General features: G+C 56.5%; 3 protein-coding genes across 3 annotated transcripts; 2 read left to right on the top strand and 1 right to left on the bottom strand.

Moving 5' to 3' along the window:
* Positions 1 to 1,053: 1,053 nt before the first annotated feature.
* Positions 1,054 to 3,291, top strand: GCG54_00013314 (Lysophospholipase 3; the record flags this gene model as incomplete). Its single annotated transcript, XM_045413171.1, has 4 exons — positions 1,054 to 1,203; positions 1,251 to 1,573; positions 1,626 to 2,418; positions 2,476 to 3,291. 4 exons carry the CDS (start codon positions 1,054 to 1,056, stop codon positions 3,289 to 3,291), a joined length of 2,082 nt encoding a protein of 693 aa, XP_045262367.1.
* Positions 3,292 to 3,571: 280 nt separating this feature from the next.
* Positions 3,572 to 6,834, bottom strand: GCG54_00013313 (U3 small nucleolar RNA-associated protein 21-like; the record flags this gene model as incomplete). Its single annotated transcript, XM_045413170.1, has 3 exons — positions 3,572 to 3,897; positions 3,954 to 6,639; positions 6,721 to 6,834. 3 exons carry the CDS (start codon positions 6,832 to 6,834, stop codon positions 3,572 to 3,574), a joined length of 3,126 nt encoding a protein of 1,041 aa, XP_045262366.1.
* Positions 6,835 to 8,450: 1,616 nt separating this feature from the next.
* On the top strand, positions 8,451 to 13,854 carry GCG54_00013312 (Inositol hexakisphosphate and diphosphoinositol-pentakisphosphate kinase; the record flags this gene model as incomplete). Its single annotated transcript, XM_045413169.1, has 3 exons — positions 8,451 to 9,691; positions 10,021 to 13,398; positions 13,488 to 13,854. 3 exons carry the CDS (start codon positions 8,451 to 8,453, stop codon positions 13,852 to 13,854), a joined length of 4,986 nt encoding a protein of 1,661 aa, XP_045262365.1.
* Between the last annotated feature and the right edge of the window lie 392 nt (positions 13,855 to 14,246).

The raw sequence follows: 14,246 nt of genomic DNA, 5'->3' as shown, positions 1-14,246 counted from the left end.
TTCTGCATAACCACCAATGCGAACCGCGGGCCATAGTCGATTCTCAGCGAATGAAAAACACAAATGGAAAATACAATTCTTCTCAGTTTCTAGGACGGCATGGGTCATTCTTGCCCGTCTGCATCAAAATAAGCCATATCAGTTGGGCGCATTCCAGGAATTTGATGCGACCAAGCCACAGCAGCCATCGACGCATGCAACAGCACGCAACCCCGCAGGCGTGGAAACAGAACCTCGCTGCAGCCACAGCAACTCTCTAAAAGCACACCAAAACCACTCTTTTAAAGCAATCATCAATACAGTCGGGGGCTTTGGCTTGTCAGCTCTAGTTCCAGGAACGATATCCTAGGAGTGGCTGGCAGGAATGAACCGAGATCGTCGATCGGACGCTCAGCACTAGCTCCCGCGAAGAACAGCAAGAGCTCGAAAGGCATGCTCCTGTCGAACCCAACCTGCATGTGTCAGCTTCTCCCAGTAACCACATTTCTCCGTCTTGCATGCCTCAACCTGCCAATTGCAACGTCACTTCTCAGCTGAAATCGACTGCAGCCCATCGTTAACCAAGGTGCTTGAGATATGTTCTCATGAGCTATCGCCTTACTCTAACACCTACTTGCTTGCAAAGTAAGGGTTCAAGGGATTCCTTTCCCAATGACATGCGATGGGCTCTGTGCAACCTAGCTCGATCCGGCCAACGTCGACGGTCTCATTGGGCCGGCGCACTCGCGTTCAGCCCCAGATCTGACAGCTCGCAGGGGACAAGCTTCAGCCCCCAAGTTCCACAAAGATCAAGGCTCCGGCGAGGGCTCCGAGAATGCGCCTCTCACCACCAGATCTCCGTCTAGCCGTCTTCGTCAGAGCTGTAGCAAACTTCCCCGAAACTTCCCCGCATGCTGCTGGGCAGTGCCTCCGAGCAAGCTTTTGCAACACACGAACGCAGCTGAAGTTCTCAAGATGGAGGGATAAAACCAGAGGCCATCCCCAGAGAAGGGAGAAAAGCTGCCTCGTTCCACCTGTGCCTGTACTTTGACAGCTTGGGAAAGACTGCTCAGCATGTATCTCACATCGAACCGCCGTCTCCTCCCGAGCGTCCTGCTCGGCGCAGCACTGGCCTGCGCTCAGGACGACGATTCCCAGCAGGACCCGTACGCGCCCGTCTACAGCCAGTGTCCTGACGGCCTGCGAGTGAGAGCTGCTTCAGAAGTACGTTATTCGTGCGTGAAGGCGACACATATTCTCACATAGATCAGGGACTTTCAAAGCCGGAGTCGTCGTGGAAGGTGACCCGCGGTGAAAAGGTCATCCCGGCACTGAGCAGCTACCTGACGTTGGCCAACATCGACGGCTTCAACGTCCAGGACTACATCCAGAAGCTCAACACCACCAGCTACCCTGTTGTCGGCCTCTCCGTCTCGGGAGGAGGCACGCAGTCGGGCGTCGGCGGTCTCGGCATCTGGCAGGCCTTTGACGCTCGCAACCCAGCTGCGGTGCAGGCCAAAACTGGTGGCTTGACGCAGGTCCTGTCTTACATCACTGGACTCAGCGGAGGAGGAGCTCTTACCGTCGCCACACTGTGAGGCCTCTTACTCCTACCATCACAACTGTGACTGACGTATAACTACCAGTGCCGCCAATGACTTCGTTTCTGTCGCAGACCTCAGAAAGGCGATCAACTTTACCGTCGACTACACCACAGGCAAGGATGGCAACCAGGACCAATACCTCCAAGACATCTTCGAGGACATGGGTGCGAAGGCGGAGCAAGGCCTCCCCGTCTCTGTTGCTGATGCCTTTGGAAAGTTCTGGGCCGTCTATCTCCCAGAGAACAAGACGTACGGCAATTTCTCCGATCTCACGGCTCAGAACACCGTCTTCTCCCGCGGAGAAGCGCCGATGCCCATCCTTGCCCTCTCCGAGGTCATCCCAGGCCAGTCGCCGAGCATCCAGAACATCATGTGGCCCGGCCGCAACACCACCAATGGCTTCAATCTCACTTCTTACGAAGTCACCCCGTTCGAGTTCGGAAGCTGGCGCGGTGGCAGAGTGCAGGCGTTCATGCCTACCATGTACCTCGGCACGTCCATGTCGAACGGAACGGCGCAGAACAGCAGCGAGTGCGTGATGGGCTTCGATAAATACACCTTCCTGCAGGGGTCTACGGCCGATGCTTTTGATGCCTGGTTCATTGATGACTGGTACGGCGTCCCGACTTTTGCCAAGCGAGAGCTGGAGAGCATACAGACGGCTTCGATCAACATCACAGTGCCTCCTGGAAAGGAGGAGAACGGCGAAGTTCAGCTTGTCATCAATACCGCCCAAAACTTCAACCAGTCGTTCAACGACTCGCTATGGGCTACCTACCCGAACCCCTTCGAGAACATGAACCCAGCCATGCAGAACGTTGATAACCTTCTTCTGGTATGTCAATGTCAATCCTTGAGAGACTTAGCACTGGCAGTAATCTAACAAACACAGCTTGATGGAAGCATGGCGGGCGAGACCAACCCAATCCGACCGCTCATCATCCCTGAACGTCAAGTCGACCTCGTCATCGTCTACGAGGCCTCCTCCGACGCGCTCATGTACAACTGGGTCAACGGCACGAACCTCGTCAACTCCGCCCAGTCCGCCGCCCAGGGCAACATCCCCTTCCCCAAGGTCCCCGACGTCAACACCCTCATCACCATGAACATGACCAGACAGCCCACCTTCTTCGGCTGCAACGACACGGCCCCGAACCCGCTGGTCCTTTACCTGCCCAACTCCCCCTGGTCCGGCTACATCAACTACACGTACACCAAATCCTCCTTCACGGACAACGAGTTCGACCTCACCGTCGACAACGCCTTCCAGCTCGCGACCTACGGCAACGGCACCATCGACGCCGCCTGGCCCGCCTGCCTCGCCTGCGCGACCATCCGCGGCAGTCTCACGCGGCTTGGCCTGGCGCTGCCGCAGCAGTGCCAGGACTGCTTCGCGAAGCACTGCTGGAACGGGATGATGTCGACGGCGCAGGTGACAGCCGATGATACGGACCCAGTCCTAAGGCTGAACTCGAGCTTGTCGTACCAGGAGTGGAATCAGACGTACTGGTCGAGCCAGACGAGTACGGGAGGTGCGAGCGGCGGCGGTGCCAGTGGTGGAAGCGGCGGTGGCAGCGGCACTGGTACCACTGGAGCTACTCCGTCTGCCTCAGGTAACCCCAACGGCGCGTCGAGCACAGCGGAGATTAGCAGAGCTGCGTTTGCCGTCACTGTGGCTTCTCTTATTGCCTTGATAGCTTTGCTGTAGATTGGTTGAAAAGGATGGGTGAGGTGGGTGCTGGAAGTGTAACATAGTTGAAAATAGTTGAAATCGAAAAGACAATATGTTGAGGGCCCGTCAGCGTAGCCAAGTCAAACGCGTTTGCGAAGACGACTTTCACGAGGATGAAGACAATGCCCTTGGAACTCTCTGGGTATTCAATTAAAAAGCATGCCTATCAGCACACACGCTCTGCCCTCCCGCTCCTCCTCTTCGATCTATTTCCGCCCCTCGTTATTCCCCCACCTCATGTACACATTTGACCACCTCATGTCCTGGGACTCCTGAGGAAGGAAACAACACCGCTGCAGTACCCAACAAGGTCATCAAGACGACCAGCCTCCTTCTCCTGCAGAGCCTTCCACTCGCCCAGTGCCTCGAGCAGCTCAGGGTCGGCCATGACCAAGTCGAAGTGCAGCCTCAAAAACACCGTCATCCACGCCTGCACCAGCTCGTAGTCGCGACGAGCCGCGAGGCGACTCGTCAGCGCGCGGATGAAGTTCAGGAGGCCACCGTCCTCAGGGCTGAGGGAGCGGAGCTCGAGATCGGCTGTGGAGGGGGAGAGGGTCTTGAGGTGGGTGATGAAGTCGTCAACTGTGACAAAATTAGTTGGATCCGTGTCCTGACAGGTCAGAAAGGGGAAGTCTTACAGTCGCCTGAAGCGGCACCGTCAATCAGCTTGCTGGTAAATACTTCCTGCAGCCGGCCGCGTTCCAGCTTGGTGATGCGCGATTTTGATTCCGCGCCCTCGGCGTCAGGGGCGGCGCCCTCGATCTGGTTGGTAGCCTGCTTGCCAGCGCCGACGGACGGCAAGAAGAAGGGTGCCTTTTCCGGGGCCTTGGGCGCCTCTGTCGGCTTGTTGCGCTGCTTGATGAGGTCCAGATGGAGCAGGGTCTGCCAGCGGCTCTTGGGCACCAGACTGAGCGTCGTGAGATCGGCGCTGAGCTGGTCGACGCTGGGCGCGACGACCGTCTCGTCCTCAGCGCCAGCGTCGTCCTCGAAGGCGGCCTCCAACAGACCCTCGTTGCCTTCGCCGGACGTTGTGGGACCGGAGAGCACTGCGGCCTCCTTGTCCGAGATCTGGCGCGTCGGGACGTGTGTGAAGAGCGACTTGTTGGTCCAGATGGCGACGCCGAGCTCGTTCTCGACCGTGGCGGCGAGGTACTCGCCGGAGGAAGACATGGCGAGCGCGGTGCAGGGTTTCTCGAGGCGGATGGCGTCGATGAGGTGGCTGGTCGGGAGGTCCCATATCCTGACGACGCAGTCCTGGGAGGCCGCGATGATCCAGCGGCCGTCGTTGGAGAAGCAGAAGTCGTTGACGGTACCCTGGCAGCCCCAGAACTCTCTGATGGTTCTCTTGGTCTCGAGGTCGACGACGCGGACGGAGTTGTCGTCGCAGGCGAAGGCCATGAGATCGTTCGCGGCGTGGTACCTGCACCCCGTGATGGCGGCCATCGGGGCCCAGTTGATTTGGTGCAGCAGCTTGCCTGTGAGGAAGTCCCAGAACTTGACCTTGCCGTCCAGCGAGCACGTGATGACGTTCTTGTTCAGACTGTCGACGACGATGCCGGTCACGGCCTTCGTATGCCTGCCGGTGCCGGGGGCGAAACCGCTGTCCGCCTCGGTCTGAAGCTGGACAATGTTGTCCGCCTGCTTCAGTTGCTGCAACTTCATCTGCCTGGCCTGTGCAGGAGTGAGCTTGGACGGGAACCGCTGGCGGTGAAGTCCAGACTGCAGGTTGTACATGTCGACACCACCCTCCACTGAACCGACCAAAGCAAAGGTGCCACACGGGCTCATCGCGATAGTGGACACGTTGGAACCGTCGCCTGTAGGGAATGCCCAACGGCCAGCCTTCTTGCGACCCCAGAACCAGGTACGCGCCCAGGCGTCATCCTTGTGTGCGGTAACAACACTCTCCCAGCCGGTCATGCCACTGACCTCAGCATCCTGCTGCTTCTTGTTATCCCTGCGCTTCTGCCAGATCGGGTGGTTGCCGGGCAAGGCACCGATGCCACCGTCGCGGTTCAGTGAGCTGGCGATGGCCGTGATCTCAGGAGCCTTGAGGTCCTCGAGAGTCGTAGTGGGTCCCCGCGCAAGAGCCTTTGAAGACAGGATACCGGCCTTCTTCGCCTGCTTTCGGATATTTCCTTGGCTGAGCTCGGTGCTTTGGCCGTCGCGACGCATACTCCAGCCCCATAGACTGCGATCCTGACCACCACTGAGGAGCCACTTGTTGCCGGCGTCGGCGCCGTCAAAGTCGGAGGGCAAGAACTGCAAACACTTGACGGGAGCGGCGTGTCCGCTGCGTTGGTGCAAGATGCGGGGAACGGCCGAGAAGGGTGTCTCGTCGAAGATCCAGGTCTTCAGAGCGTTGTCGCGTCCGCTGGTGACAACAACCGGCTGGCCGGGCAGGAACTCGATCTTGCTGATGCCTCCACGAACCAGAGGTCCGTCCTCAGATGGCGGGTTGTGGGCGCTCCGCAAGACACCCATGACACGGCCTCCGTTGTTCAGATCCCAGAATGTGACGTCTCCAGTCGCGGCCGTCGCAGTAGCCATGACACCGTCTTTCCTGCCGTCATGGCCTGCTCCCATGCCGTCGGTTCTGAAGGAGATTGACGTGACCGGCTCGTCTTCATGACCAGCCTTGAGCTGAATGATGGGCTTGTCGGTCAGGATGTTCTGGATGACCAACGTACCATTGGCGTAGGCGATCGCAAGGAGAGACAGCGCAGGAGAAGGCTCGAGGCAGGTGACGGCACCGCATTCCGGGCTAGGAGGAACAACAGTGTAGATCAGTTTGCCGGTGCTGACGTTCCAGATCTCGACCCAGCCGTCCTTTCGGCCAACGAAGACTTTGTTCAGATACGTGGGCATGTTGGTGACGCCGCCTGTGATTTCGTTGCCACCGTTGGCGCTGGCCATGGTGTGGAGGGTAGTGTAGTGCTCCATGGTTTCCGACTTCCAAATCTCGAGCCTCGTCAAGGCGCATCCAACAATCCACGAGCCGAAGATCAGGATCTTCTGGATGGGCTCGTTCAGGTCGGCAGGAACCTCGAGCTCGTCGACCTTCTTGCCTCGCTTGTAGGCCCAAAGACCCTGCTTCTCGCCGGTCCTTCCATCGCCCCAAGCTGCGAAAACCTTGTCCTTCCAAGCGAGCGTAGCGGTAATATCGGCGGGGGTCTGGGGGCGAGTGACGAAAATCAGGTTGAGACCTCTCTTGAGGTCGTATGTCTGCAAGGCTCGGCCGACAGAGGTGGTGATTTGGAAAGTCGTCTTTCCCATGGGAATCGAGGTAAACGGCGTGTTTGTGGGAGACACCAGGCCAACGGTCTAGGGCAATGAGAGTCAGTTGGAGACGGAATTGACGGGATGGCGGTGGTCGCGACGACGACGGCGACGAAGAGGACTCACGCGGAAGGGAGCGAAGATGCGTGAGGACTGGCGCAAAGCCGAGGAGGCCTTGGGAGCGACATCGCGCTTTTGCCGCTTGACCAGAGGTCCTTCTGCTGGCTCCGAATGAGGCATTGCGGCTGTGGAACTACACGTTACTTGGACACGGAGCTCCAGGATGCGGTCGTCGAGCACGTCGAAAAAATCTCCAGTCGCGGCCGAGCACTTTTTTCGATCCTTATCTTATCAGGTGCAAGGGGTGGTTTTGCCGACTTTCAGCCGGGCCACCCCGCCCCCGCCAGCTTGCTGGGGCCGGATACCGGAGCTATTCCGCAGAACTGGGTTACCATCGCAGGATTAATCCTTAGGGACTGATGCCACGGTTTTAAATCACCGGTGATATTCAGTGTTCAAATCTTGAAAGGCTGACGGTGCATGGCTCCGAGAGTCCAAGAGACTGAACACTGTGCTCTGTCGGGCCAGTCTGTATTCAGCGCCTGGCTGCAGTAAGGAGGCATTGGCAGCTTGATTGGCGGTGAAGACTCACTCGGTGAAGCTATCCTGGCACGGATTGATATTCCATGTAGTAACAGAAACGACTGCCCCTGATACTGACGACTTTTTCCAGCTCAATTGGCACTGGCCATTGAATGCTAGCAACAATCTTCAGATGGTAACTAAGCAGCTGCGCCGTGGCCTCGACGGTATGCATTTCGCAAGGCTTGGTGTCATTTCGTCCAGTCTTTGGACAAGCTGAAGGCGACTAGGAAAGCGAATTGCAAAAGGCACCCGCACCGTCAATGGAAGTGCAGGTGTCAAACGCTGCGTTCGGCACTGCCATTCGCCGGAAAGCGCAGGTACTATGCATACCCGACCTAACAAGCAGTTCGTGTTGTCGGGCGCTGGCTGCCGGAAGCGCTAAGCAAGTAAGTGTCTTAGGTACAAGCGTCGTTTTGACCAACGTCATCCTTGGTCTTGCAGCGTGGTCTTTGCGACGTCTAGAACTTTTTCCCATTGCCCCTGCCCCTCCTTGCTGCATGTTTTTCAGTGTGCGTGTGTGCCCTCCCATCTTGGCAGCCAGCTTCTAGAATGGCCTCCACGTCTGCTGGCATTCGTGGGCGGCGGGTGCTGCCTTTTCTGTGGCGGCAAGGTCTTAATCAGTGGGTGTATCACGTTCGCAGCAGGATATCGTCGTCCTCGCCTCTTGCAATGGAAGATACATGGGGTATTACCTCGGCCTGATAATGATAAACCTGGGCAAGCTGAGCTGAGCTGAAGGACAAGGCAGGGTCCCTGTTGCAATTCCGTCTTCCCTTTGCTGCCCAATGAAAGGGGAATTCCGGGTGACTGGTCGCTCCCTCTCCCTGCTGTCACTCACTGCACCTCCAACAACCATGCGACGGCAACTGCAACTGCAACCGCACGCCCTCGAACCCCAATTGCTTACCTCTTTCTTCTCCAACTCCAACTTTTCCTACTGGCCAACGTCCTTGCAGGAAAACCTGCCAGGAGCCACTGACTTCATCACCCCACGAGGAACCTTCGTCGCGCTTTAAAACCTCCCCGGGTCATCGTCAATTCGACGCTACAGCCCGGGTCGCCGCATTGTATCGGCCACGCGGGACAAAGAGTTCAAGCCCACGCACGCAAAATCAGCAAGGTTCTAGCGTCCAAAAATCGAGAACTCTCGAGTCAGCAACAACCCCCATCCTGCCTGTCCTGTCTGATCTTGTCGCTTCTCTGCTGGAAACATGGACCGACCAAATTTTAACACCCGGCGATCTGTAGATAGCGCTCGCTCCTTTGCTGCTCCTGCTTCTCCAGCTGCCACGCCTGCCTCTCCTCTCGGACAGCCGCCCTCGTCGCCTTCCTACTCCTCGGTAAACAACACGTCCACCTCTGCCGACCTACCTCTGCGATCCAGACCCGGCCGTTCTGTCTCCCACTCGCTCAACCTCCCCTCTTCCGCCAGCAGGAAGAGCCGACATGCTGAGCCAGGAACAAGCGACGCCCACTCCGCAACCGCCAGCCTCTCCATGCCCCCGCCTTCTTCTGTTCCCTTAAAGAGTCCTCGATCCTCTCTCTGCCGCAGCCGTCGCGAATCCAACAACTCTCTCGAGGCCTGGAGCGACTCCGCCCTGCAGTTCGCCGACGCCGACGAACAAACCGATACCCCACGCCTCATGGCTGGACCCGGCCACCAGCAAGATCCCACCGCCCCATATCGTCCCCTCCCCGAGCCCGCCCTCACAACCCGCAATTCTTTTTCTTCCGAATCGGAGCCCAATAAGCGCGCTTCCGTCTCCAGCGTTTTCTCTGTATACTCGCTGGCCTCGGCTCGTGGCGTCGTTTCCTCATCTGCACCTGGCCAAGTCCAGTCACAATCTTCGGCCGCCTCTACCAACGGCTCTGACGGCGGCGCTCCTCGTTCGGTTTCTGGAATCATGTCATCCGGCAAGCCTGTCACGAACGCCTCCCAGCCAGGCGCCGAGGTCTCCAACGTCACCGTTACCACCTCGTCCACTGCACAGAATGGCACCACCGCAACATCGGGCACGCACAACCTCACGGCGCGCGAAAACCACAATCACAACCACCACGAGCTGATTAAGCGTCCTCATCGTGACCACCGTCCCCAGCCTACCCGATCCCGCAGTAGAAACAAGCGGAGGTTCAGTGGAAGCACGGGCGCCAGTAGCCACAGCCCCAGCAGCGACCGAGGACCCTATCACAACGGAAAGGAGAAAGAAGAGGGTCAGTCAAGAGAAACAAGCGCGCCACGTCAACGTGTTCCGACAAACTCTAATACACCTGCAGTCAAGCCAGCTCCCTGGGGTGTCATTGGAGTATGCGCGTTGGACGTCAAGGCTCGGAGCAAACCCAGCAGGAACATTCTTAACCGCCTTATTGCGAATCGCGAGTTCGATGTGGTGGTATTTGGCGATAAAGTCATCTTGGACGAAGGTAAGAGCAATACCCTGGACTGGAAAATGTGGGGGAGGGTTTGGGACGGAAGCAAGAAAATACACTGGACGAAAGAGACGGGAAAACACCAGCAAAAGAAATTGCGCAGAGAGGGAGACCCACGAAATTCAAACGAGGACTGTGCTGACATTGTTTTTCGTACAGAGGTTGAAAATTGGCCCATTTGGTAAGTAATCCGTATGCCCTCCCGCATCGTAAGGCTCGGTGAGCCGAAACAGCATAGCTCCGTTCCAGACGACAGCAGGCCCGTTCAACGGCCATGGCCATTTCAATCGCGCCCAAACACTTGGGATTTTTTTTTTTTTTTTGGGTAGTGCTTTCACTAAACTCTCACAGCGATTATTTGATCTCCTTCTACTCGGATGGCTTCCCACTGGATAAGGCTATCGCCTATGTCAAGACCAGAAAGCCGTTCTGCGTCAACGATGTTCCCATGCAAAAGATCCTCTGGGATCGTCGTCTCTGCCTGAACATCCTGGACCGCATCAATGTGCCAACCCCGAAGCGAATTGAGGTGAACCGCGATGGTGGGCCTACAATACTCACCCCAGACACGGCCAAGCACATCAAAGATATTACGGGTATTACCTTGGACGCTGAGGAACTGGGCTACAACCGTTTGCCTCGGAAGGTTGAATTGCTGGACGATGGCGACATTCTTAGCGTCGACGGTGCTCTACTCAAGAAGCCATTTGTCGAGAAGCCTGTGAGTGGTGAGGACCACAATATCATCATCTACTTTCCCAAAGCGACAGGAGGTGGTGCCCGCAGGCTTTTCCGCAAGATTGGCAACAAGAGTTCTGAATACGACCCGGAGTTGAACGTTCCTCGTGCTATTCTTGAGCCAGAGAATAGCTACATCTACGAAAAGTTTATGCGGGTTGATAACGCTGAAGACGTCAAAGCCTACACTGTTGGGCCCAACTACTGCCACGCCGAAACGAGAAAATCCCCTGTTGTTGATGGCGTTGTGAGACGTAACACACATGGCAAGGAGCTTCGGTATGTTACCGGTCTCAACGCCGAAGAGAAGGAAATCGCCAGCAAGATTTCCACCTCTTTTGGCCAGCGAGTTTGTGGGTTTGACTTCCTGAGAGCCGGAGGAAAGAGTTACGTGATCGACGTCAATGGTTGGAGTTTCGTCAAGGACAATGACGATTACTACGAACATTGTGCCAGCATTCTAAAGGAGGTCTTTGTCAAGGAGAGACTCAGAAGAGGCGGCGTCACTTCTCCTGCACCTTCTCCGTCCCCTTCGGAAATCACAGATCCGTTAGCTTCGCGAGGCAAGGAGAAGGAATCGCAGCCAGCATCCGCGCCGCCCACCCAGAACAAGTCTCTGAGCAACATGTCGACTGCCTCCGAGAAGCCAACAGAGCCCAAACCTATACCCACGAGCACCCCTCAACCAAAAGCAGACAGTACTTTGGCATCGACAGTCACCAGCTCCTGCACCAGCCCAACACTTCCGCCTCCGCCTCCAATCGTAGACCCGGCTGTTGCAAGCGTCCCGTCCGCCACAGCATCCGCAACGCCCTCTGCCACACCCTCACTGCAAGGCGAGGTTCCCGCACCACCCGAAGAGGCGCCGGCTCCGCCACCGCCGAAGCATTCCTGGAAGCTCAAGGGTATTGTGTCGGTTATACGCCATGCTGACCGTACCCCGAAGCAAAAGTACAAGTTCACTTTCCACACAGAGCCTTTTATCGAGCTGCTGAAAGGACATCAGGAGGAAGTCCTTCTTATTGGCGAGGCGGCCTTGGCGAGCGTCTTGCAAGCTGTCGACGTTGCAATGAGGGCCGGTGTTGAGGATCGTCAAAAGCTGAAGTCCCTCCGTAATGTTTTGGTCAAGAAGGGTGGCTGGGCGGGCACAAAAGTTCAGATCAAACCCATGTTCCGCAAGAAGAAGACTGAAGACGTCGCAGTTTCTTCTGGAGACGAGCTCAACCAGGTACTGAAAGAAGGCGTTGAGACCGACTTCGCAGAAAAGTCCGAAGTCGAGGACAGCGCTTCAAAGGCGGATAACTCTTCTCCGTCGCGGAAAGCGCCGAAAAGACACGATTCACTCTCTGGTGTTACCATGTCGCGCATCACTGCGGCGGAAGAGAGTCTTGTTCTGGATAAACTCCAGCTCATCGTCAAATGGGGCGGCGAGCCGACTCACTCCGCACGATACCAAGCACAGGAACTGGGTGAGAACATGCGCAATGACTTCAATCTGCTCAACAGAGATGTTCTCGACGAGGTTCATGTTTTCAGCAGTTCTGAGCGTCGTGTCACCACTAGCGCACAGATCTGGGCGTCTTCCTTCTTGGATCGAAAAGATCTTCCTGAGGACTTTATTACCATTCGCAAGGACCTTCTCGATGACTCCAACGCTGCCAAGGATGAAATGGACAAGGTGAAGAAGAAGCTGAAGGGTCTATTGCGCAAGGGCAACGAGAGACCGTCTCAATTTGCCTGGCCCGACAAGATGCCAGAGCCTTCAGAGGTACAGACCCGTGTGGTCCAATTGATGAATTTCCATCGTCGGGTGATGCATCACAACTACGCAAAGCTCAACAACGGTAGCGCTGTTGCTTCGCTCAATACCCACATCACCAACCCTGGCACTGAGAAGCACAATGGAGACGTGTCGACATCCGTTAGCTCAACGTCGTCGTCATTGTCCCAAGCCAATGCGATCAACACCATTCAAACGCGTTGGTGCTGTGGTGAAGACGCGGAGCTTTTCCGGGAGCGTTGGGAGAAGCTTTTCGCGGAGTTTTGTGACGGAGAAAAGGTCGATCCTAGCAAGATTTCCGAGCTTTACGATACGATGAAGTTCGATGCTCTGCATAATCGGCAATTCCTGGAATGGGTCTTCACGCCGCCTAAAGCTATGCTAGAGGAAGAATACGGTGGCGTCAAAGACAAGGATACCAAGGCCACGGAAAAGACTTCGGAGGAAGGGAAGGCGTCCTTCGACTCCAGAGAGGACAAGCGGGAGTTTTCGGGATCGAGTGACAAGGCGGATAACAAGAGTGAGGCGAGCAAGAGCTCGACTTCCGTCAGACGCATCTTCCGCCGTCGTTCGTTCCTGAATGGCTTACGACACAACGGTGAGCAGGCCGCTCCCGAGCAATACTTTCATCTGTACAAGGGCACCACCCAGACCAAGGCCAAGACGGATGCCCGGTTCGAGCCGCTGCGGGAGCTCTATCAGCTCGCCAAGGTTCTTTTCGACTTTATCTGCCCACAGGAGTACGGCATTTCTGATAGCGAAAAGCTGGAGATCGGTCTCCTGACGTCGCTGCCGCTGCTCAAGGAGATTGTCCAGGATTTGGAGGAAATGCAGGCATCCAATGACGCAAAGTCATTCTTCTACTTCACCAAGGAGTCCCACATTTACACCCTCCTCAACTGCATTCTCGAAGGAGGCATCGAGACGAAGATCAAGCGCAGCACCATTCCCGAGCTTGACTATCTCTCGCAGATCTGCTTCGAGCTGTACGAGTCCGAGATCAAGACGCCCTCCAACGCCCCCGAAGGCGGGGAGGAGCAGACTTTTGCGTATAGCATCAGGATCACCATCAGCCCAGGATGCCACGTCTACGACCCCCTGGACGTGCAGCTCGACAGCAAGCACAGCATCAGCTGCGCGCCGCGTCGCAGCTTGACACCTCACGCAGACTGGATGCATGTGATCCGCACGCTACGAGCCAAGTTCAACCAGTAAGTTACCACAAACCTCCCGTGGTGGCGAGCTGCTCCTATCCGCGTGCTCGCTTAAATGATCTTCCTTTGCTAACAACCGTGTGCAGGGTTAAGCTTCCCAAGACCTTCCTGGCCATCAACCTATCAGACCTCTTCTCGTTTGAAGATCACGAGAGAAGGGAAAGTGACAGCGAGGGCCTGGAAATGAAGTCACTGAGGACCAAGCCAAAAGCTACGGATACCGCAACGGTTGCCACGGAGGATACGGGAGCTGCACCGGTCGAAGAGATGGTTGCTGTTGGAGAGTGCCTCGGAACAGCGTCGATCCAGAAGGAGAAGGAGGAGGAGGAGGAGGAGGAGGAGGAGGAACCCGTTAGTCCCGGAACCATAGTCGAGGTTCCGACACCTTTGGTGGTTTCCGACACAGCATCTGAGTCGACCACGGAGGCGACTACGCAGGAGACCGCACAGTAACGGGCGGGAAAGCGTCCCGACTCTTCTTCGTGGTCCAAGTACATCGACGGCATCACGCAAGATGGCAAAAGTAGATTATGATAGAATATGCCCAATACCAACAACAGCATTTGGATAACCTAAATTCCTTGGCAAGGAGCACGCGCGGCACGAATGAAGTTGGAAAAGAAAAGTGCAACATCATCGGTGATTTTCGCCATCGTTACTTCGCAGGGAGTGTGGCAAGGCGAGAGAGTGTGACGCGCCGAGCCGTCAAGCGTTAGTCGACCGGAAGAAAGCCATCCATGGTATCATCACTTTTTCTTTCCCGGGGTGGGAGTCTAGACGAGGGTTTGGATTGGGTTCAGCGCACATTGCACACCGCAATTCCGGGATTCAACCCTAGTGAAGTT

The sequence above is a fragment of the Colletotrichum gloeosporioides genome, assembly GCF_011800055.1.
Source record: "Colletotrichum gloeosporioides strain Lc1 chromosome Unknown consensus_55, whole genome shotgun sequence".
Classification (NCBI taxonomy): Eukaryota; Fungi; Ascomycota; class Sordariomycetes; order Glomerellales; family Glomerellaceae; genus Colletotrichum; species Colletotrichum gloeosporioides.
This window is presented reverse-complemented; position numbering and strand designations above follow the sequence as displayed.